This window comes from Sprattus sprattus (genome assembly GCF_963457725.1).
Source record: "Sprattus sprattus genome assembly, chromosome: 15".
NCBI classification, from domain to species: Eukaryota; Metazoa; Chordata; class Actinopteri; order Clupeiformes; family Clupeidae; genus Sprattus; species Sprattus sprattus.
The window spans coordinates 4,224,432-4,249,470 of record NC_137913.1 but is presented as its reverse complement, the minus strand read 5'-3'; the positions used below and the strand labels follow the sequence as shown (position 1 = coordinate 4,249,470).

Genomic DNA, 25,039 nt, shown 5'->3' with positions numbered 1-25,039 from the left:
AAACCTTATGCTTGTTTCAAACAATAAATGTAAGAACGAGAAATCAAACCTAAAAGCAGCGGACCCTGGATTTGTGCGTCACACAAAGTCAAACTCCTCTGCTTAGCCTCTCCGGTGGTGGAGTTGCCTACCGCCGCCTATAGCCTGCTTAAATGGACCCCTCCTCTTTGTGTGTCTCCTAACAGAGCTCTGCACAGACAGCAGTGGAGGACAATGAGAGGCTCTTTACTGAGATGATCCGCTCCATTGAGAGAAGGTGCTCTGAGGTGAAAGAGCTGATCAGAGCTCAGGAGAAGGCTGAGGTGAGTCAGGCTGAAGGACTCTTGAAGCGACTGGAGCAGGAGATTGCTGAGCTGAAGAGGAGAGATGCTGAGCTGGAGCAGCTTTTACACACAGAGGATCACATCCATTTTCTCAAGGTAAGTGTTGATGATGGATTATTAGGGCACAGAATGTTTGAGGGCCCTGATTTATGTTTAACGTCCATAGCACTTTGAACATATAACTTACCCCATGCAGTTTCAGTGTCTATAAAGAAAGATTTTGTATTCACCACTCAAAACATTATAGCATGATGAAGACATTTTCATTCTTCAGAAAAGTGCTCAAAATCATTATGGCAATTAGTGATGTCACTACCTGTGATTAATTGATAAAAGCACATCTGCCCTGACATCATGGCCCACAGTTTGTTTGGAGTCACTTGAGGTGTACAGGTGCCTGCCACTCTGCCTCTTTGGTCAGGCCACCTGTAGGTCAAGGCAAACCAGTGCCATTCAACATGACCGCATGTCTGCCTAGAAGTGGACGCCCATCAAGACCATCACCAAGAAGCACCAGAAGAAGAATAAATCAGGTAAAAGTCAACCCACACATCACCTCTAAAGAGTTCCGGACCTCTCTGGCAGCATCTGGGGTAAATGTACATGGGTCTACTATCAGACGAAAATTGTTGGTTTTGATGGAGACCAAATAATTATATCTCGGACTCATCTTTCCAAAGAAGGGACTTCCAGAAGGCCTTTGGTTTATCCAAGAGCACTCTGGCAAAGTTGAAACGGGCAGTTTTGTTCTTTCTTGAGAGCAGAGGCTTCCTTCTAGCAACCCGATCATGAATGTCATGTCTATTCAATTTCCGTCTGATTGTAGACCCATGTACATTTACCCCAGATGCTGCCAGAGAGGTCCGAAACTCTTTAGAGGTGATGTGTGGGTTGGCTTTTACCTGATTTATTCTTCTTCTGGTGTTTCTTGGTGATAAGTCTTGATGGGCGTCCACTTCTAGGCAGAGTTGCGGTCATGTTGAATGCTCTCCATTTGTAAATTATTTCTCTGACAGTGGATGGATGGAGCTAGAATCTTTTGGAGAGGGTCTTATAGCTTTCCCCAGACTGAGGGGGTGTCAGTACCTTCTTCCTGATGCCCTCGGATATCTCGTTTCCTCTCAGCATGGTGGATCTGTGTGGGTACACCTTGGCACTACAGTAGTTTGGTTGGTTTCCTCTCTCTTTTAATCTGTGTTGCCCAAACCTTTCCCTAAGGATGTCTCAGTTGATCGGTTTGCTTAATTGACTAATTAAGCACCCAAATAAGTTTCACCGAATCTGTTACCTGCTTGACTTTACCAATTCAGCTGGGGGTTCACTTACTTTTGCAAATACACTAATTCCATGTTTCATGTAGTTTTTTGGATAATCAAACAAATCCCTCTAAACAAGTACATGCAAATGATAAACATAAACCTGACATTTCATCTATGGAAAATTGGTGATGAAAAAAAAATGAAAAATCATGGTAAAACAACAGAAAACTCTTAAGTGCTCAAGGGGTTCACATACTTTCAAGTGGCACTGTATACACACACACACACACACACACACACACACACACACACATACACACACACTCATCGACACAAGGTAGGATCCCATCGTGTAGGGATAGTGTGTAGAACGTAGGTGAGGCTTTGCTTTAGTTTACGTTGTAAGGCAGGACACAGACTAACCCCTAGACAACGCATCTTAGCTGCTAAGACTGTCCTTGGTAACATTTACCCAGATACTCATAATGTTACATTTAGTTTACATCCCAAACATCAGTGGATAATATCTAATTCGAGAGACTCGTGTGCACTGTAATAGTTGAAGCTTTTAGTTACAATTCCTGATCAACTGTATCAACTGAATTTTAACTAATTTACACGTGGATGCTTTATTTTGAGAATGTAGCTATTCTGTCTCTCTCTTTCTCTCCATCTCTGTCATCTCTTCCTCTTCTCTCTTTCTCTCTATCTCTGTTTTTCTTTATTTAGACTTTCCAGTCAGTCAGCAAGATACCTGAGTCTAAAGACTTATCCTGCATCTCTGTGAAGCAAGGCATTTCTTTTGAGGCTGTAAAGAAATCTGTCTCCTCACTTAAGACGCAGCTGGAGAATTTCTGCAAGGAGGAAGTCATGAAGATATCTGCATCAGGTAAATCACATTACTTGCATATGTTTACATATAGTGACTTACTTTACTTCCCCTTTGGATTTTCCTGATAAGCTAAATGTGATGGTGAACGTCAGCAACCTGTATTTCTCAATGTCACATATTTGTAACAAACCCTTAGTATTTCAGTGAAGCTTAGATACTCTGCAGGTGTCTCCATGTTAACTTGTCTTAAGAGGGTCTTTAAGGTTTGAAGAAGCTGACTCATAATGTCCCTCAACAACAAAACACATTTACTGCCATCATAAAAACAGTAGGTTGATGCAATGTTGACATTAACACCAGTCAGTGTTGTTTCTAATTATTCTTTCTCTCTCAATAGTGACTGAAGTCCAGGCTGTTTTGCCTCCTGAACCTACAACCAGAGAGGATTTCCTACAATGTGAGTTTGACACAAACACATTTTATACGGTTTACTTTATTCCAAATTACAAGTCAAGTTTCAGTGACAATAACATGGTCCTACATGTTTAAGCAGTTCAACATTTCATTATGGCTGTTTCGGTTCATGGGAGAGGTAACAGTGTCTATTCCAGACCATCATGCTTACTATAACCGCTGATAAGAAGCAGTTCCCCGTGTTTGGCCTTTGTTTCATGACGCCCACCAATGCAGCCTCTGTTCGTGTCCTAACATGGTGTTCTAAATGGAAGTCTATGTACCTCCAGCCTGTGTTCGTGTCCTAAAATGGTGTTCTAAATGGAAGTCTATGTAACTCCAGCCTGTGTTCGTGTCCTAAAATGGCGTTTTAAATGGAAGTCTATGTACCTCCAGCCTGTGTTCGTGTCCTAAAATGGCGTTTTAAATGGAAGTCTATGTACCTCCAGCCTGTGTTCGTGTCCTAAAATGGCGTTTTAAATGGAAGTCTATGTAACTCCAGCCTGTGTTCGTGTCCTAAAATGGCGTTTTAAATGGAAGTCTATGTAACTCAAGCCTGTGTTCGTATCCTAAAATGGCATTTTAAATGGAAGTCTATGTAACTCCAGCCTGTGTTCGTATCCTAAAATGGCGTTTTAAATGGAAGTTCAAGAGGAGATGTAACGAATTTGCCACACCCCTCTCACTCGGTTCTCCTCCTGTGTGTTTATGCATGTGTGTATGTGTGTTTGTGTCTTGGTGTGTATGTGAGTTTGGGTGTATATGCGTATGTGTCTGTGTCTGTGTGTCTGGGTGTGTATGCGTGTGTGCCTGGGTGTGTATGTGTTTGTGTCTTGGTGTGCATGCGTGTGTCTGGCTGTGTGTGTGTGTGTCTGGGTGTGTGTGCGTGTGTGTTTGGGTGTGTGTCTGGGTGTGTGTGCGTGTGTTTCTGGGTGTGTCTGTGAGTGTGTGTGTGTTTGTGATTGTATGTGCGTGTGTATGTGTGTGTGTGTTTTTGTGTATGGGTGTGTGTGTGTGTTTATGCGAGTGTGAATGTGTGTGTTTGTCTGGGTGTGTATGTGTGTGTGAGTCTTGGTGTATATTTATGTGTCTGTGTCTGGGTGTGTGTGCGTGTGTTCGCCTGAGTGTATGCGTGTGTGTGTCTAGGTGTGTGCGTGTGTGTCTGGGTGTGTGTCTGTTAGTGTAAGTGTGTGTGTCTGTATGCGTTTGTGTGTGTGTGTTTGGTGTGTGTTTATGTGTGTCTGGTTGTGTATGTGTGTGTATCTGGGTGAGGGTCTGGGTGTGTGTGTGTCTGGGTTTGTGAGTGTGTTTGGGTTTGACACACTCACAAACTCTGCAGGTGTCTCCACAGATTGTGTGCCTGTTTGTGGTCGTTTTTGTGTTTGTGTGTGTGTCAGGGTGTGTATGCTTGTGTGTGTGTGCCTGGATATGTATGTGTGTCTGGGTGTGTATGCATGTGTGTGTGTCTGGGTGTGTGGTTGTCTGGGTGTGTATGTATGCGTGCGTGCGTGCGTGTGTGTGTGTGTATGAGTGTGTGTCTGGGTGTGTGTGCATTTGTGTGTGTCTGAGTGTGTGGTTGTATGAGTGTGTGTATGATTGTGTGTCTGGGTGTGTATCTGTGTGTGTATGCATGTGTGGTTGTCTGGGTGTGTGTATGCGTGTGTGTGTGTGTGTGTATGCGTGTGTGTATGCGTGTGTGTATGCGTGTGTGTATGCGTGTGTGTTTGTCTGGGTGTGTATGCGTGTGTGTTTGGGTGAGTGTTTGTCTGTGTGTGTGTGTGTGTGTGTATGCATGTGTGTTTGGGTGTGTGTATGCATGTGTGGCTGGGTGTGTGTGTATGCATGTGTGTTTGGATGTGTGTCTGGATGTGTGTGTGTGTAGATGCGTGTGTGTCTGGTTGTGTGTGTGTGTCTGGGTGTGTGTTTGTCTGAGTGTGTGTGAATGCGTGTGTGTCTGGGTGTGTGTTTGACAGGGTGTGTGTGTGTATGCGTGTCTGTGTGTGTATATGCATGTGTGTCTGGGTGTGTATGCGTGTGTGTCTGTGTGTGTTTGTCTGGGTGTGTTTGTATGTATGGGTGTGTGTTTGGGTGTGTATGTATGCGTTGTCTGTCTGGGTGTTTGTATGTACACAAACCAAACACACCTAACACATAAACAGTAAATACCTAAGTTTGTCCTGTCTGCTCCTTAATCAGACTCCTGTCACTTCACACTGGATCCAAACACAGCACACAGAAACCTCCATCTGTCTGAGGGGAACAGGAGGGTGGAGATGAGAGATGAGCTCCAGTCATATCCTGATCATCCAGAGAGATTTGATGAGTGGCTTGAGGTGCTGTGTAGAGAGGGTGTGTCTGGACGCTGCTACTGGGAGGTAAAGTGGAGTGGATGGGTTGGTATAGCAGTCTCATATAAAAGCATCAGCAGGAATGGAGGTGTTGAGTGTGTGTTTGGACGTAATGTTCAGTCCTGGTGTTTGTTCCTCCGCAGCAGCAGCTCCATTTTCAGACACAATAATAAAGACACTGAACTCTCTCTAGTGGCCAGCTCCAGAATAGGAGTGTATGTGGATCACAGGGCAGGAACTCTGGCCTTCTACAGCATCTCTGACACAATGACCCTCCTGCACAGAGTCCAGACCACATTCACTCACACACTCTACCCTGGGTTTGGGGTTTATTGTACTGGATCATTAGTAAAGCTGCTGTGACTGACATATCTAGATGCTGTTAGCACATACATCTCACACATCACATTATTTAACACATAACTTACACGTAAGGATCTAGCAGGCGGCCTGAGAATCTTTGATCTTGGGGACAACAACAGACTGAAGCCATTCCCCCATCTCTGGACCCCAGCTATTACAATATCTGTACCTCTAGACCTCTGCTGTAACACATGCAGTATCACCACAGCAGAAATAAGCCATTGTGTGTGAAAGGTTTTGATGAGCTCTGTGTTGCATAACCTCACTCTCCCAAGTGTTTAGTCCCTCTGTTATTGCATACATGTTCTGATATCTGGTTTTGTGTGACAAATGTGTTTCTTTATTATACCGTTATAATGAGAGCAATATGCTTTGAATTGTATCTTGTCCGAAAAAGTGAATAAAAAGTTATAAACATATTCTTGGTGTGTGTGTTTGTATATGTGTGTGTGTGTGTGTGTGTGTGTGTGTGTGTGTGTGTGTGTGTGTGTGGAGGACGGCGACGACGACGACGACAAGACAGTAAGTATATTAAATTAACATTGATGAGTCAGCCCTTATCTCTCTCTCTCACACACACACACACACATTCTCTCTCTTCCTTCCCCCCATCTCTCTCTCTCACCAACACAGATGAGGAAGGACAGACAGAGTGTATGACTGAGTTATGTTCAGGAAATAGCTTGAGTTAGTTTGTTGAAAATAGTTGAAAATATCCTACTGTGTTATTTATTTATTTATTATTATTATTTTGAATTCCTTAAATTACTTTGGCGATTGGTGCCCTTTTTTTTGGCTTGAGCACCTGCCCCCCAAAATGTCTGTGCACTTGCCTGCATGACAGTATTCTCTACTACAGGTCAGCGATTGCAATGAACTTTGCTTTTTCTTCAAAGTCCGTGTCGTTGTCAATGACGATGTTTAGACGAACACGCCCACCCAATCAGGAAGTCATTTCAAAGTTAAGCACCGATTTCAGGCGGAAGGAAACTACGTGAAAACCAGTGAAGCGTTATATAGCACAAACAAAGAATGGCAGAAGCGGCTCCAAGTAACCACGAACTTTTTACATGCCCGGTTTGCCTTGATATACTGAATAATCCAGTAACTATTCTCTGTGGACACACTTACTGTAAAAAACTCAAAGCTGTGAAGTCCTGTCTGGAATGTATGTTTTCATACTGTGAAACTCACTACAAAGTTCACAATGACGTAAACCCTGGGCGAAAACACAAGGTGGTTGATGCCACAGGCCAGCTACAGGAGAGGATCTGCACCCAACATGAGAAGCCTTTGGAGATATTTTGTCGAACGGACCAAAGTTGTGTTTGTTGGCTCTGTCTGGTGGATGAACACAAAGGCCATGACACTGTGTCAGCCTCTGCAGGGAGGAGAGAGAAACAGGTAAGGACAGGAGTTCTCTTGGTGAAAGATTGGACTTGTGTGGTAGGACATGGCTATTGGGTTTCCAACTGGAAGACAGGCTACAGACTCATCCTCTTTAGGTTATTATAGCGTGAGGCAGAGAGAGAATAACAATGACATAAAAACAAGCCTGTCTAATGAAGTTGTAAAACCAGATGGTTAACTTCAGACTGTCAGCATACTCATACAGAAATGAAAACACATAACCTCATTAACTTTAAGAGCTATAACATTTTAAAAACTGAAATCAGACAGAAAGACTCCTGTTATGAGCTGTATCTAGATAATAAATAAACATAACAAGCTTTTATTACCATTTAATGTTTTTGTGGGCATTTTGTAATACTTAATTATACTAAATTATTAACAGTTATTTACATGTATATATTAAGATGGGCACATCGTGGTTTCTGCCTACAATATTGCTGCCCAGTCCTCTCAGATGAGCCCAGTGATTAGGGAGCTGAAATGGCATTTTGTAGAGTCCTGGGTGGTTGTCACTATGACTGAATGACATTACATGGTTATCAGCTGCCTAGAGGTCACAGGTCACTCAGTGAGGGTGTGTTGGACATCACTATCAACTCCACAAGAGAAACTATGAATATGAATGAATAAAGATATACTGCATGTATGGTTCACTGTTTTGCTACATAAAGACAAAACTTATGTTGTGTTATTCTCAAGCCTTGTAATGAAACACAGTCTCACCAATAGGCTTTTCAGCAGCACTACAGATCACCTCTCAGTCAGGGTCAGTAGTTCAATCAGCTTGTTCTTTTCAGGAATGCTATCAGAGAATGATAATATTATGATGCCACCATAACTGTATGTTGTGGATGTGATGTATTCCTTCAACATAGACACACTTGGGGGAGACCCAGAGTAAAATCCAGCAGAGAATCCAGGAGAGAGAAAAGGAGCTGCAGGAGCTGAGGAAGGCTGTGGAGACTGTCAAGGTGAGTACTGACCAGAGGAGAGGAGGACAACAGCTGGCTGCTGGAGGAGCCATTTCTGGCTCAATCAGGGCTCTACTCCAGTCAGGAGTCTGTAATGCTGAGACACTTTCCAGCTCCTCAGAGCCACACTGTGGGTACCAGGCTGTGTGGAGGAGCTGAGTGAGTGGGCTGCTTTAGATGGACCCCTCCTCTTTGTGTGTCTCCTTACAGAGCTCTGCACAGACAGCAGTGGAGGACAGTGAGAGGATCTTTACTGAGATGATCCGCTCCATTGAGAGAAGACGCTCTGAGGTGAAAGAGCTGATCAGAGCTCAGGAGAAGGCTGAGGTGAGTCGGGCTGAAGGACTCCTGAAGCGACTGGAGCAGGAGATTGCTGAGCTGAAGAGGAGAGATGCTGAGCTGGAGCAGCTTTCACTCACAGAGGATCACATCCATTTCCTCAAGGTAAGTGTTAATGATGGATAATTAGTGCACAGAATGTTTGAGGGCACTGATTTATGTTGAAGATATTCCTAGGTGGAAATTTGAATTCAATTTAGATATTGTTGAATTTCCTTCAAGGATCTGTACATTTCCAGACAATTTGTCTTCTTATTGTAACACAATCCACAGCATTTGAACACATACCTTTCCCTGTGCAGTTATGATGTCTATAAAGAATGTTTTTTTTTTATTTTGAATGAAATTCTGATTGTACATTCAAACTTACATCTTACTTATACGGGGATGCTTTATTTTGAGAATGTAGCTATTCCCTCTTTGTCATCTCTTCCTCCTCTCTCTCTTTCTCTCTATCTCTGTGTTTCTTTATTTAGACTGTATTTAAACGTGCAACTTACTTATACTTGGATGCTATTCTCTCTCACTCTCTCTTTCTCTCTCTCTCTCTCTTTCCTCTCTCTCTCTCTGTCATCTTTTTCTCCTCTCTCTCTTTCTCTCTTTCTCTCTCTGTGTGTCTTTATTTAGACTTTCCAGTCAGTCAGTGAGACACCTGAGTCTAAAGACTTATCCTGCATCTCTGTGAACCAAGGCTTCTCTTTTGAGGCCGTGAAGAAATCTGTCTCCTCACTGAAGACGCAGCTTGAGAATTTCTGCAAGGAGGAAGTCATGAAGATATCTGCATCAGGTTAATCACATTACTCACATATGTTTACCTGTAATGACTTAGTACAATTTCCCTCTGGAATGCTCTAATAAGCTAAATGCCATGGTGAACTTCAGGAACCTGTATTTCTCAATGTCACATACGTATTTGTAACATATCCTTTGTATTTCGGTGAAGCTGAGATACTCTACAGGTGTCTCCATGTTTACTTGTCTTAAGAGGGTCTTAAAGGTTGAAGAAGCTGGAGACTCATAATGTCCCTCAACAACAGAACACAAATGTACTGCCATCATAAAAACTGAAGGTTGATGCAATGTTGACATTAACACCAGTCAGTGTTGTTTCTAATATGATTCTTTCCCTCTCAATAGTGACTGAAGTCCAGGCTGTTTTGCCTCCTAAGCCTACAACCAGAGAGGATTTCCTAAAATGTGAGTTTGACACAAACACACATTTTATACAGTTTACTTTATTCCAAATCACAAGTCAAGTTTCAGTAGCAATCACATGGTCCTACATGTTAAAGCAGTCCAACATTTCATTATGGCTGTTATAGGTCATGGGTAGAGGAGACAGTGTCTTTTCAAGTGTCTTTTTCCATTTTCCTAAAATTGCGTTCTAAACGGAATTTCGGAGGATATGTCCCAAATTTACCACACCCCTGTCAATCAACCACCCACACCTCATTTAAACTCAGTATCTCCTCATCAGCACACACACACACACACACACACACACACACACACACACACACACACACACACACACACACACACACACACACACACACACACACACACACACACACCTCACACCTATACATACCTAAGTTTGTCCTGTCTTCTCCTCCATCAGACTCCTGTCACTTCACACTGGATCCAAACACAGCACACAGGTGCCTCCATCTGTCTGAGGGGAACAGGAGGGTGGAGAGGAGAGATGAGGTCCAGTCATACCCTGATCATCCAGAGAGATTTGATTGGTTGGATCAGGTGCTGTGCAGAGAGGGTGTGTCTGGACGCTGCTACTGGGAGGTTGAGTGGAGTGGGGATGTTTTTATATCAGTCTCATATAAAAGCTTCAGCAGGAGAGGAAGGGGTGATGAATGTAGGTTTGGATATAATGATCAGTCCTGGAGTCTGAACCTCCACAGCAGAGGCTCCATTTTCAGACACAATAATAAACAGACTAAACTCCCTCTAGTGGCCAGCTCCAGAATAGGAGTGTATGTGGATCACAGGGCAGGAACTCTGGCCTTCTACAGCATCTCTGACACAATGACCCTCCTGCACAGAGTCCAGACCACATTCACTCATACACTCCACCCTGGGTTTTGGGTTTATGATATTGGATCATCAGTGAAGCTGCTGTGACTGACATAGCTAGATGCTGTTAGCACATACATCTCACACATCATTTAACACATCACTCACACGTAAGGATCTAGCAGCTGGGCCTGAGAATCTTTGATCTTGGGGACAACAACAGACTGAAGCCATTCCCCCATCTCTGGACCCCAGCTATTACAATATCTGTACCTCTAGACCTCTGCTGTAACACATGCAGTATCACCACAGCAGACATAAGACATTGTGTGTGAAAGGTTTTGATGAGCTCTGTGTTGCATAACCTCACTCTCCCAAGTGTTTAGTCCCTCTATTATTGCATACATGTTCTGATATCTGGTTTAATATGACAACCACAATATTATGTACCATGACAGTAAATCTTAATGAGACCATAATCATCCAACAATGAGACCAGTATGTTTTCAAATGTTTCTGGTTTAAAGTGGTGAATAAAGAGTTATAAACTGACATTCAATGTGGCCTAATGTACTCTTTTCTTGATGTGTGTGTGTGTGTGTGTGATGTTTTTTTTTTTTTTTTTTTAAATGTATTGAAATTCTTTTATCATCCCAATAGCAATGAATAAAGCAGAGAGGCCTGTGTGCAGAGACAAGTGTCATGGAAGGTCAAGCAGAGAGGCCTGTTTTTAGAGACGAGTGTTATGTAAGGTCAAGCAGAGAGGCCTGTGTGCAGAGACAAGTGTCATGGAAGGTCAAGCAGAGAGGCCTGTTTTTAGAGACGAGTGTCATGTAAGGTCAAGCAGAGAGGCCTGTGTGCAGTTTCTACAGGGGCAGGCTGTCAGGGAGAGCCAAGTATTAATGAAAGGGTCTCTGCATAGGGGATGCAGATTAGTCAAGGACAGGCCATACTTCCCAAAACAGTCCTAAACAGGGTCACCATTGTCTTGAAATGTGAGCTAAATATTCTGATTGGCTCAATTTTGATAAGGGTTTAGTTTTCGATTGGAAAAGCATAGAGACAGAAATTGTGGTATAAAAAGTAAGTGCACTGATTTTTGACAGAGATGCTCCATAGACCAAATCAAATTGGAAGGAAGTCTGCAAGATTGAATACACTTCATTTCATCACATTCAGTCGTCTGCCTTTCATTGAAGTAGGAACTTTGAGATTTGAAGAGATTAGTTTCGCTCCAACAGTTTCTCATTCATCCTGTGTCTTTGATTTCACTCCTTACTCATTATTACTGATCTTGAGTTCATTCCCCTCGAGTGTTATCATATGTATTATTTATTTAGTGTCTGCCTGTACCTGGGTCCTCTCACAGCTGAAGACAGGGTGGACATTTTGGAATGACGCTGGGAACGACTTTGGTCCAAAACCTGCCATTGGTTTCCACATAATTGGCTGAAAATGGTGGTTTAGTTTGGGCAACGAACCCTCATGTCAAACCATACTCTCTCCCTTGGTGCACATCATTGTAGAGAATAAACCTCGTTCCATGATGGAAAACCATCTTCTTGCCGTTGGTGCGTTCCATTTACCTCTGAAGTCAGATCTCAGAGCTGGGAATGACATCACACCGAGTTGATTGAGTTCCAGTAACAAGTCAGAAAACAAATGCAATACCCACTTTTATTTTTAACAGATGGTCTTAGATGTTACCAGTTGATATCAACGCATTACACTATATTTTGCGTAAACCCTTTATTGTGTGTAAAAATAGTGACTAAAAATGTTTTCTTTGTGTGTGTGTTTGTGTAGGTTAGGATGGACAGTAAGTATATTAAATTAACATTGAAGTTCATCAAATTCATTACTGAATCAGCCCTTCTCTCTCTCTCCCCCTCTGTCTCTCTCCCTCTCTCACACTCTCTCTCTTCCTGGTTATTTCTACACCATTCCTCTCACCTTCATCTCTCTTATCTCTATTGTGCACATTCCCTACTCAATGCCAAGAGGACGCTTCTTTACCAAGATCTGAAACAGAAGTCTGCTCACACTACTTGTAAATGTGTCTGCATCAACAAAATGGACACATCCTAAAGGGAACCACATCCTTGCAGCTGTGCAATTTCTCTTGATCTGCTCAGGGATCCAGCGACTATGATGTCGCCATGTGGTTGCAGTTACTGCAATGGTGAAGTGTAATGAGGGCCACCCCGTGTGTGAACACACCACCTTCACTCTGAAACCGGCTCGGAACTAGAACATTCTCATAGCAAGAACACTCTTACAGCTAGAACAATATCATAGAGAGAAGACATTTATAACTGGAACATTAAGACAGCTCAAATTACTATCACTGCTAAAATACTCTCAGAGCTAGAATACAGAGAATTAAAACATATTTCCTGGAACAATCTGACAGTAAGAACATTCTCATAACAAGGACACTTTCAGTTAGAACAAATGTAAACTGGAACACTCTATAGAAGTACACCAAGGCCATGTGATAGAATCAGCTGCAACAGAGAGTCAGGGACCGGGTATGAAGAGGGATGAAGCAATCATTTCTGAGACCAGCATTAGTGACTGTGAGTGTGTTTGTGAAAGATGCTGAGATGGAGCAGCTTTCACAGAGGATCACATATAATTCTTAAAGTGATGAGAGTAACACTTGTTGCAGCATTTGAGATTGCTGATTCATTACAGCTCCCCCGACCCTCACCTACCTTCAACTTCTATGGCCTCATTATCTCTGGCTCTGTATGTCTTTGTTTTATTTCATATGACTTGAAATGTCCACTAGATGGCGACCTTATTGTTGCAAGCAAAGCTTTAGTACAATTTCCTTTGATTTTCTGTTGCGGATATTCAATATTTGTAAAAAAGACAGTAAACTACTTTCTGGTAGTTTCTCAGTTCATAAATAATGGGAAATGCATGACAGTATTTTTTTTTTACAGGTCAGCGTTGGCAAAGAACTTTGTTTTTAATTCAAAGTCCTTGTCGATGTCAGTCAATGACGATGCTTGGACGAACACGCCCACCCAACCAGGAAGTCGTTTCAAAGTTATGGACCGATTTCAGCCGAAACGAAACTAAGTGAAAAGCTGTGAAGCGTCACACAGCACAAACGAAGAATGGCAGAAGCGGCTCAAAGTAACCAGGACATTTTTACATGCCCGGTTTGCCTCGATATTCTGAATTATCCTGTAACTATTCACTGTGGACATAATTACTGTATGGGCTGCATTAACGATTGCTGGGATCGGGAAGATCAGAAGGGAGTCTACAGCTGCCCCCAGTGCAGACAGACGTTCACCCCAAGACCCGTTTTAAACAAAAATAATATGGTTGCTGAACTTTTGGAACAGTTTAAGAAGACCAGAATCCAAGCTGCTGCTCCTGTTCCATGTACTGCTGGTCCTGGAGGTGTGGAGTGTGACGTCTGCACTGGGAGAAAACTCAAAGCTGTGAAGTCCTGTCTGGATTGTCTGGTTTCATACTGTGAAACTCATTACAAAGCTCACAACGAACTTAACCCTGGACGAAAACACAAGGTGGTTGATGCCACAGACCAGCTACAGGAGAGGATCTGCACCCAACATGAGAAACATCTGGAGATATTTTGTCGTACGGATCTAAGTTGTGTTTGTTTGCTATGTCTGGTGGATGAACACAAAGGCCATGACACTGTGTCCGCCTCTGCAGGGAGGAGAGAGAAACAGGTAAGGACAGGAGTTCTCTTGGTGAAAGATTGGAATTGTGTGGTAGGACATGGCTATTGGGTTTCCAACTGGAAGACAGGCTACAGACTCATTCTCTTTAGGTTATTATAGCGTGAGGCAGAGAGAGAGTAACAATGACATAAAAAGTTGTAAAACCAGATGGTTAACTTCAGACTGTGTCAGTGTCAGCATACTCATACAGAAATGAAAACACATAGCCTCATTAACTTTAAGAGCTATGACATTTTAAAAACTGAAATCAGACAGAAAGACTCCTGTTATATATGAGCTGTATCTAGATAATACATAAACATAACAAGCCTTTATTACCATTTAATGTTTTTGTGGGCATTTTGTAATACTTAATTATACGTAATTATTTAACAGTAATTTACATGCATATATTTAGATGGGCACATTGTGGTTTCTGCCTTATACTGCTGCAGTCCTCAGATGAGCCCAGTGATTAGGGTGCTGATATGGCATTTTGTAGAGTCCTGGGTGGTTGTCACTATGACTGAATGACATTACATGGTTATCAACTGCCTAGAGGTCACAGGTCACTCAGTGAGGGTGTGTTGGACATCACTATCAACTCCACAAGAGAAACTATGAATATGAATAAATAAAGATTTACTGCATGTATGGTTCACTGTTTTGCTACATAAAGACAACACTTATGTTGTGTTATTCTCAAGCCTTGTAATAAAACACTGTCTCACCAATAGGCTTTTCAGCAGCACTACAGATCACCTCTCAGTCAGGATCAGTAGTTCAATCAGCTCGTACTTGCAGGAATGTTATCAGACAATGATATTATTATGATGCCACCATAACTGTTTGTTGTGGATGTGATGTATTCCTTCAACATAGACACACTTGGGGAGGACCCAGTGTAAAATCCAGCAGAGAATCCAGGAGAGAGAGAAGGAGATGCAGGAGCTGAGGAAGGCTGTGGAGACTCTCAAGGTGAGTACTGACCAGAGGAGAGGAGATCAACAGCTGGCTGCTGGAGGAGCCATTTCAGGCTCAATCAGGGCTCTCCTCCAGTCAGGAGTCTGTAATGCTGAGCCACTTCCCAGCTCCTCTGAGACACACTGTGGGTACCAGGCTGTGTGGAGGAGCTGAGTCAGTTGGCTGCTTTAGATGGACCCCTCCTCTTTGTGTGTCTCCTAACAGAGCTCTGCACAGACAGCAGTGGAGGACAGTGAGAGGATCTTTACTGAGATGATCCACTCCATTGAGAGAAGGCACTCTGAGGTGAAAGAGCTGATCAGAGCTCAGGAGAAGGCTGAGGTGAGTCAGGCTGAAGGACTCCTGAAGCGACTGGAGGAGGAGATTGCTGAGCTGAAGAGGAGAGATGCTGAGCTGGAGCAGCTTTCACACACAGAGGATCACATCCATTTTCTCAAGGTAACTGTTGATGATGGATAATTAGTGCACAGAATGTTCCTAGGTGAAAATTTGAATTCAATTTAGATATTGTTTTATTTTCTTCAATGATCTGTACGTATCCAGACTAGAGTTGGGTTTCGATTCAAATTTCAAATTCGATTCGATTCCGATTTTTAAGTTTCAGAATCGATTTTTTCCGATTTTCTCAGATTCCATCCGATTTCGATCTGATTTCCGATTCGATCCGATTTCGATTCGATCCGGGGGTTAATGTTATTAAAAATGAAAAATGTATTTGAACCGTTTCCTTCACTTCATGACTGTGTAGAGAAGCAACATATTAAAACTATTATTATATCAATATTAAACAGCAAATCTTACAAGTATTGGTAGTTACTGATGGCTGGAAGACTGATGAAAAGGTTAAGGGTCAATCTACCTTCAAGAAAGATAATTCAGGACAATAAATGGAGGACATCATTGAGGTGACTATATCTGCAACAGTGGATTCCTACTGGGACACTAACCAGTGCATTATTATTATGCTGATGTTTGTTTGGAGGCACTTGAGGTGCACAGGTGCCTGCCACTCTGCCTCTTTGGTCAGGCCACATGTGCATGTACGCACACACACATACACACACACACACACACACACACACACACACACACACACACACACACATATACTCAAACCCATAGACACCCACACACACAGACACTCATCCACTCAAGGTGAATGAATGTACATCATGTTGGGATAGGGTGTAGGGCCGAGGTGAGGCTTTAATTTAATTTAATTCAATGTTATGTATATAGCAATACAATTGTCTCAAAGCGCATAGCCTAGAACCTGAACCCCCTTAGAGCAAGCATAATGGCAGCAAGAGCAAGTAAAAACTCCCTGTTTATCAGGAATGAACCTTAAGCAGAACCACGGCCATCTGCTTGATGTTGGCCTTTAGGGTATGTTGTTAGGAATGACACTGCTAACATCAACAACACAAACCCCTAGACAACGCGTCTTAGTAGCACAATCATTTGGAAGCCACATCCAGATACTGCACACACACACACATCAAAGGATGATATCCAGGTTAGGCTTAGACTGCACCCAGTTTCTCATAATGTTACATTTAGTTCAAACATTAGAGGGTAATATCTAACTTAGGAGTCCTGTCTACACTGTAATGGTTGAAGCTTTGGGTTGCAGTTCACAAAAAATTTTCCAGATCAACTGTATCAACTTTTCTTGTCATTACGTAAATACAGATTGAACATTTAAACTTACAACGTACTTAGGATGCTAGATGTGGATGCTACATTTTTTTTTTTTATAATCAAAGTGTTTATTGTTTTGTTTTTTTCATTTGAGAAACACACAACATGCACCTCACATTGAACAACACATTCACATTCTACACTATACACACACTACACAACAGTCAGGGCAATAAACAGAGAGAACAGAAATACACAATTGGAATAAGTAAATAAAATAAAATAAAGAGAAAAAAAAAGAGGGGGGGGGGGGGGGGTGCTAGTTAAGATGGAATAATACTTGAAAATAGTTAATTATGGGGCACTATTCAGTTGAAATGTAATAAAATGTAGGAAATGAGACCAGACCTGGTAGAATTTACCCCTACCATCATTCAGTCTTGTAATAAGATCTTCAAAAGAGGCTGTGTCTGTCATTAGCTTCAGCCATTCTGTAAAACGCTAGGTTACGTATGTAACCATGGTTCTATGAGTTTCGGATGACCGCCAGAGGCGGTGCTTTAAGCACTGGATGTCATTCACGTTTACGTGTAGTTCGAGTATTTGTATCAACAAAATCACCTGTGACCTGGGTGACGTATGCCTTCGCCCCTGTACTAAAGGCATGCTCCCCCAGGTCACGACCCTTGACAATCTTCTCGCGAATATTCCGAGTGACTGCCAAGCTCTGGCGGTCATCCGAAACTCATAGAACCATGGTTACATACGTAACCTAGCGTTCTATTTCGTTTCTACTGACCGCCAGAGGCGGTGCTTTAAGCACTGGATGACTAATACCAACCAAGTCACGAGGAAGTCTTACCTTACTCCCGCTGTAAGGAAGTAGGAAGAACACCAGCTGCCACTGGGTAATGAGGGACCACGTTAACCCTATAAAACCTCACAAATGTGCAGGTTGATGCCCATAACGCAGCTGTTCAGATATCTGAAGGGAGAACACCTCTTAGGGCCGCCCGCGATGTACATACACTCCTAGTTGAGTGACCTCGGACCTGAGGGACCAGGAGACTACTGCTCCTATAGGCACAAATAATAGCGTCCATAATCCAACGTGATAGCCGTTATTTGGATAAGCTGTGCCCTCTACTCTGTCCAACATGACAGAGAAACAGTGAATCAGACTGGTGGGATTCCAGTCATATCAATATAAGCCCTAAGTGCTCTCACTGGGCACAACAGGTAGGGCTCTGTCCCTGCTCGTCATCCTGATCTGGGGCTCAAGGCAGCCAGCCTGAGCGGCTGGTTTCAGTAGGATGATAATTCGCCTTTGGAAGAAAGGCCGGATTCACCCCCAAAGTTATCCCTGGGCCTCCGGGGTTCCAATATAGACATTCTTGGCTTGGCTTTCGTGTAGCCGATGCCATGGCCAAGAGAAAAGCGGTCTTCATAGACCGTTATTTCAATCCCACCCTCTCTAGAGGTTCAAAGGGGGACTGCCAGAGTGCCCTTAGGACTATAGGCAAGTCCCAAGAGGGCACTGAGCTTTGACGAAGCGGCCTTAGTTGTTGAGAACCCATAAGGAAGCGGGTCGCTAGCATATGGGACCCAACTGTCACACCATCTGCCCTACTGTGTATGGCTGAGACGGTGGCTGCAAATACCTTCATGGTGAAGGCTACAAGGCTGCCGGGATAGCACATCCACAGCCGTGTTCTGAATGCCTGTTAAATGCATTGCCCCCAGGCTCAGAAAGAGTAGATAGGCCCACAGCCACAGCTGTTGGGGCAGCCTCAAGGATTGTCTGGCCTTGTGCTCCCCTGGTGGTTTACCTGGTAGACCACCGACGTGTTGTCTGCTCTTACCAGGACAGCTTTTCTACCACTACTGGAAGAAAATATTTGAGCGTCAGCAGGACAACCTGCAGCTCCAAACATATATGTGGTGTTCCTACTGCCAAGGACTCCAGAGACCTCTGAAAGTCCTGCATTGTCATACAGCTCCCCCCTGCCATAGAGGCATCGGTGGCCACCGCTCCTCTGTAAGAAGGTATGGGCCCCAAGGGAACCCCTTGGGTGAGATTATGTCTTTCCTCTACACAGCCATAGCTTTGTAAGGCAACTGGAAGTGACTCTGACCAGCTTGTGCCTGTGATAAGTGGGGTGCAGGCCAAGATCGTTCAGCCGAATTTAAAGAGGCTGCAAAGACAGAAGGCCAAAGGGAACACCTACGTGGCCGCTGTGAGCATACTCAGCAGTCTCAGAAAAGATCTTGAGGGCCAGAGCCCTCCTTTCCTGAATGACTGATGATGCAGTAGGGACAGTGCCGCTGCCGCACATCTGGTGAAGACGTGGTGCCAGCGAGATCCCGAAAAGGGAGCCCATAGAACTGGCAGCTCTGCCCTCGAATGCAAACGAAGAATCTGTCTGTTTCGAGGTGTGATAGGGACGCGGAAGTATGCATCCTTTAGGTCGATGGTTGTAAACCAATCTCCTTGCATGATACCTTGCCGCACATCCGCTGTACGCAGCATGTGGAATCTTAACCTTGAGATGCGTGTTTAAACGTCTCAAGTCTAGTATAGGCCGAAGGCCGTCGCCCTTCTTTGGCATGATAACATAAGCGGAGTAGAATCCACTGTTTTGTGCCAGCCTGTCTAATGGCTTGATGGCGCCTTTCTTCAAGAGATCCCAGATCTCCTGACGTAGAGCCAGAGCCCTGTTTGGGTCTATGACGATGGTCATTTTGACCCCATGGCCCCTCGGTGGTCGGGGTCCGAACCCTAGGGGGCCTCTGTCTGCCAGGAGCCTCCCGGCTCAGACTGGCAACTGTTGTCTGGACTTGTAACCTGTAGGCTGCACTCCAGAGCTTACTGCGCGGCAGGACAAACATCTGTCCAGGAAAGACAGGAGGAAGAGACAATCGGGCTTTCCTGCTCGGCTCCAAGAGTTGAGACTGGGCCAACCATATCCGGCGTTGGGTCTGGGTTAACTAGGCCACGGCCTACCCAACTTCCTGGTCATGTAGGCAAACGCCTGCAGGGAGGTGTCACTCTGTCATCCCCAGAAGTCTGCAATGTCTGGGACAGGGCTAGTACCAGGTGTGACATTGAATACCCAAGACGTGCAATACGCGGTGCTGCGTAGTAGGATTTCACCATGTAGTCGTCTGTCAAACGGCACTTTGGCCGGGGCAGCGAGCATCAGGCCGGAGTGCTTAACCAGGTGTCAGCACCCGGGCAGCAACGGCTGGTTCAATATTGGGCATGCTAGCAAGGCCCTGGGCAGATGCATCTTGCATGTTGGCTAGGGCTCTCGTCTCCTGGGAGATGAGAGAACCGTCTGGGATCTGCCCAGCATCTCTGCCGCTCCTCGATATATGGGGTCGAGGGCGGAACATTAAAAGCCGAAGATGGAGGCCTTTTTTTATTTTTTTATTTTTTTTAAAGCAGCTCTGAGGAGAGGTCTGTATGGGTATAATATCCAACCCTAGACGTGTCATTGCCATCTTAAATGTGGGTCTAACTGATGTTTTTGCTTCTTTCGGAGCCCTTCAGTGTAGTGTCGCTCGTACCCAGGGAACTGGGATGAGAGAAATAGGGGCCTCTCTGACGCCCTAGTGGAGAGAATATCCTCCTTGAGGATCTCAAAGCTGGTGACCGTATTAGAGGGAGCACCTCCGAAGGAGACTGTAAAGCCGCTGTAGTGAAAGCACTAGCATGCTGTGCAGCAGGTTGTTGTAGCTTTAGAAGCAGAGTCTTATTTCTGCGAACTCCTAAGTCGAAGTGTCTACCTTCTGGGCAAGCGGATACCTTTTCCTGCATTTGCCCCTACCAGAGGCTTCCCGGGAATCAGGCCTCTGGCGTTTGCATTGCTTAGGAGACCTAGCGCCGGAGGCGGTTCTGGCTCGTCCTCTGGCCCAAGAGGGGCCTGGCAACAGTGCATGTAATGAACATGTTGCAATATCTATACCTAGATGTATTTATTTATTTATCTATATAATATATATATATATATATATGAGTGATATTTTACCAGCAGCCTTAGCGAATAACACCAGGCCCTGTTCAGATAGGTTACTGTTTAAGTGTGAACCCACTCCTCTACAGCCATCTGAACCAAATAATAAATGCTGAACAACTGAGGTTTGCAGTTTATTATGGACCAAGTCTCAATATTAACCAAGCGCATTACACCTGATCGCGGCAATGATTCCTCTTACCTTACATAAGGTAGGCTTCCATTTAAAAGTGGACCCAGCGGTTAACATTACCAAAATTGGATGCTTTAGAACTGAAATTGCGGACATAGCACATTCAGTCCCTAATCAGTAGGTAAACGTAGCCTGCTTATAGTGTTTAACACAAAGCCGACTGGCGTAAATCATGTAGCCTACTGCTTTAGAGCGGACCCACTCTACAGTCATCTGAACCAAATAATAAATTCTGAACAACTGAAGTTTGCGGGGCGGAGAAATCACCCACTCAAACTAGGCAGTTTATTATGGACCAAGCCTCAATATTTACCACGCGAATTAAACTTGCTTTTAGAGCTGAAATTGCGGGCGTCAGTCATCAACAGTAGGTAGACGTAGCCTGCTTATAGCATTTACCACAAAGCCGACAGGAGTAAAAAACCTGTCCTGTTTAAGAGTGGACAAGCCCATTACAGTTACCAATATAGATGGTTTAGAACTGAAATTGCGGACATAGCCCGTCAGTTACTTGTCCGTAGGTAAACGCGGCCTGCCTATAGCGTTTAACACAAGCCAACAGGAGTAAAACCCCTGTCCTGTTTAAGAGTGGACACACTCGCTCCCAGCTACCAAGATAGATGGATTAAAAAACTGAAATTGCGGGCATTGCCCGTCAGTCATCCATCAGTAGCCTACGCTTTTAACACCATAGTTAACAGTTCCGCAAACATAGAACTGACATTTCGGGGCGTAGAACGTAGCTTTAACAGTTACCCAAACAGTAGGTAGCGACAGGAGTAAATCCTGTTCGTTTAGCCTACTTAATTGAATGCTTATGGCGAGAACGCCGCTTGCATCTTCATCATAACAACGGTACAAAACCAACTATGCGAGGATTTCCATCTCGCTTAACAAGTAGTTTTAATTATCAGCTATAAGGCGAGAAAACACCTTCTGATAGCGTGACACAATCAGCTGTAAGGCGAGAAACACCTTCTGATAGCGTGACACGAAGCCGACTATGCGAGAATTTCCATCTCGCTTAACAAGTAGTTTTAATTATCAGCTATAAGGCGAGAAACACCTTCTGATAGCGTGACACAATCAGCTATAAGGCGAGAAAACACCTTCTGATAGCGTGACACGAAGCAGACTTTGCGAGGATTTCCATCTCGCGTAACAAGTAGTTTTAATTATCAGCTATAAGGCGAGAAACACCTTCTGATGGCGTGACACGAAGCCGACAGGGGCAAGTGGGCTAACGCCGCTTGCATCTTCAAAACAACAACGGTACAAACCAAACTATGCGAGGGCTCAAGCTCGCTTAACAAGTAGTTTTAATTATCAGGTATAAGGCGAGAAACACCTGTAGCCTGCAGATAGTGTGACACGATTATCAGTCGTGCAAAAAGTGGGTTTAATCATCAGTTGTAAGGCGAGAAACACCTGTAAACTGCTGATTCCCATGCCTCTTTACTCATTACCAGAGCGTGACTACTACACACGGTAAAACAAATAGAGGCAACTCACCTTTTTTCCGGATTATCCGTTTTCCCCGGATTATCCGCGAGTGGGTTTAACTACCAGTTTTAAGGCGAGAAACACCTGTACTGTAGCCCACTGCAAATGTTGATTTTTGATGCTAATCGTAGTCTTGAGAGAGCGAGAATTCGCAGCTCTACCCGAAGGTTGCAAGACTACCAACGATTAGCATGATTACACTCACCTGTGGAGTGAACATACTCACCTACTCACCTGACGCGAGAAGAATTAAGGGTCGTGACCTGGGGGAGCATGCCTTTAGTACAGGGGCGAAGGCATACGTCACCCAGGTCACAGGTGATTTTGTTGATACAAATACTCGAACTACACGTAAACGTGAATGACATCCAGTGCTTAAAGCACCGCCTCTGGCGGTCAGTAGAAACGAACTAGAACTAGGCCTTATTTGGCTCTTCCAGTGTCTAAGGACAATTCTTACTGCAGCGATAAACCCAGCCAATGCCAGGGCAGCCTCTGCCTTAGACACTTCTGGTGGTAGAAGGGACCTATCTCCAAGCAGACACAGTTGTGGAGACTCTGGTAAAGCTGTAGTTAACCACTCTCCAATAGTTTTAATGATTTGTCTCCAAAATCGAAAAACTAGAGGGCAATCCCACAAAAGATGGAGATATGAACCTGTAGCTTTCATACATTCCCAACATACATTGTCTTTCATTAATCCCATTCTATGAAGCTTAACTGGTGTATAATAATATCTGTGGATAACCTTATATTGTGTACATTTACTTATTGCATCCCTTACAGGCTATCCTGCATTGAAAACCACCTTTTCCCATGCCTTACCCTCAATGTTTGAGTTTAAGTCCCTCTCCCAGATTTGCCTTAAAGGATCACAGGGTTATTTGACTTCGAGTGGGAACCCTGTCTCTGTCATCTCTTCCTCCTCTCTCTTTCTATCTCTCTATCTCTGTGTTTCTTTATTTAGACTTTCCAGTCAATCAGTGAGACACCTGAGTCTAAAGACTTATCCTGCATCTCTGTGAACCAAGGCTTCTCTTTTGAGGCTGTGAAGAAATCTGTCTCCTCACTGAAGACGCAGCTTGAGAATTTCTGCAAGGAGGAAGTCATGAAGATATCTGCATCAGGTTAGTCTGACTGACTGTACTATCCCTCTGGAATGCTCTAATAAGCTAAATGTGGTGGTGAACGTCAGGAGCCTGTATTTCTCAATGTCACATATTTGTAACATATCCTTTGCAAGGCGGTGAAGCTGAGATACTCTGCAGGTGTCTCCATGTTTTTTTGTCTTTAGAGGGTCTTAAAGGTTGAAGAAGCTGGAGACTGATAATGCCCCTCAACAAGAGAACACAAATGTACTGCCATCATAAAAACAGAAGGTTGATGCAATGTTGACATTAACACCAGTCAGTGTTGTTTCTAATATGATTCTTCCTCTCTCAATAGTAACTGAAGTCCAGGCTATTTTGCCTCCTGAACCTACAACAAGAAAGGATTACCTACGATGTGAGTTTAACACAAGCATATTTTATACAGTTTACTTTATTCCAACTCACAAGTCAAGTTTCAGTAGAAATCACATGGTCCTACATGTTTAAGCAGTTCAACATTCCTTCATGGCTGTTATATGTCATGGGTAGAGGAAACGGTAGAGGAAGTGTCTTTTCCAATGTCTTTTTCCATTTTCCTAAAATTGCGTTCTAAACGGAAGTTCGGAGGATATGTCACAAATTTGCCACACCCCTGTCAATCAACCACCCACACATATTTTAAACTCAGTATCTCCTCATTCGCACACACACACACACACACACAAACACACAAACACACACCTCACACACACACACACCTAACACATATTAATACCTAAGTTGGTCCTGTCTTATTCTCCATCAGACTCCTGTCACTTCACACTGGATCCAAACACAGCATACAGAGACCTCCATCTGTCTGAGGGGAACAGGAGGGTGGAGCTGGGATATGAGGTCCAGTCATATCCTGATCGTCCAGAGAGATTTGATGAGTGGCGTCAGGTGCTGTGTAGAGAGGGTGTGTCTGGACGCTGCTACTGGGAGGTTGAGTGGAGTGGGGGGGTTTATCTATCAGTCTCATATAAAGGCATCAGCAGGAGAGGAGAGGGTGATGAGTGTGGGTTTGGACGTAATGATCAGTCCTGGTGTCTGAACCTCTACAGCAGAGGCTCCATTTTCTGGCACAATAATAAAAAGACTAAACTCCCTCTAGTGCGCTGCTCCAGAATAGGAGTGTATGTGGATCACAGGGCAGGAACTCTGGCCTTCTACAGCATCTCTGACACAATGACCCTCCTGCACAGAGTCCAGACCACATTCACTCACACACTCTACCCTGGGTTTTGGTTTTATAGTACTGGATCATCAGTGAAGCTGCTGTGACTGACATATCTAGATGACGTTAGCACTTACATCTCACACATCAACTCATTTAACACATCACTCACACATAAGAATCTAGCAGCTGGGCCTGAGAATCTTTGATCTTGAAGACAACAACAGACTGAAGCCATTTCCCCAGTTCTGGACCCCAGCTATTACAATATCTGCACCTCTAGACCTCTGCTGTAACACATGCAGTATCACCACAGCAGAAATAAGCCATTGTGTGTGAAAGGTTTTGATGAGCTC

At 43.9% G+C, this 25,039-nt stretch overlaps 3 protein-coding genes across 3 annotated transcripts in view; 2 read left to right on the top strand and 1 right to left on the bottom strand.

The window, feature by feature from the left end:
* Positions 1-5,578, top strand: part of LOC308375684 (tripartite motif-containing protein 16-like) — a gene marked incomplete at both ends in the record, with an annotated part of 6,450 nt that extends 872 nt beyond the window's left edge. The window contains 4 exons of the mRNA XM_080851868.1: positions 186-419; positions 2,312-2,471; positions 2,812-2,871; positions 5,064-5,578. Of these exons, the coding sequence (XP_080707994.1) occupies positions 186-419; positions 2,312-2,471; positions 2,812-2,871; positions 5,064-5,578 (969 nt within the window). The remainder of the gene's footprint in view (positions 1-185; positions 420-2,311; positions 2,472-2,811; positions 2,872-5,063) is intronic.
* LOC308375683 (tripartite motif-containing protein 16-like) overlaps positions 1-24,790 on the top strand; it is a gene marked incomplete at its 3' end in the record, with an annotated part of 26,859 nt that extends 2,069 nt beyond the window's left edge. The window contains exons 2-10 of the mRNA XM_080851867.1: positions 7,867-7,962; positions 8,173-8,406; positions 8,929-9,088; positions 13,468-14,048; positions 14,922-15,017; positions 15,228-15,461; positions 23,344-23,503; positions 23,823-23,882; positions 24,273-24,790. Coding sequence (XP_080707993.1) covers positions 7,867-7,962; positions 8,173-8,406; positions 8,929-9,088; positions 13,468-14,048; positions 14,922-15,017; positions 15,228-15,461; positions 23,344-23,503; positions 23,823-23,882; positions 24,273-24,790 — 2,139 coding nt within the window. The remainder of the gene's footprint in view (positions 1-7,866; positions 7,963-8,172; positions 8,407-8,928; positions 9,089-13,467; positions 14,049-14,921; positions 15,018-15,227; positions 15,462-23,343; positions 23,504-23,822; positions 23,883-24,272) is intronic.
* LOC308375750 (prolactin-releasing peptide receptor-like) overlaps positions 1-25,039 on the bottom strand; it is a gene marked incomplete at both ends in the record, with an annotated part of 72,879 nt that overhangs the window by 26,416 nt on the left and 21,424 nt on the right. The window lies entirely within an intron of this gene.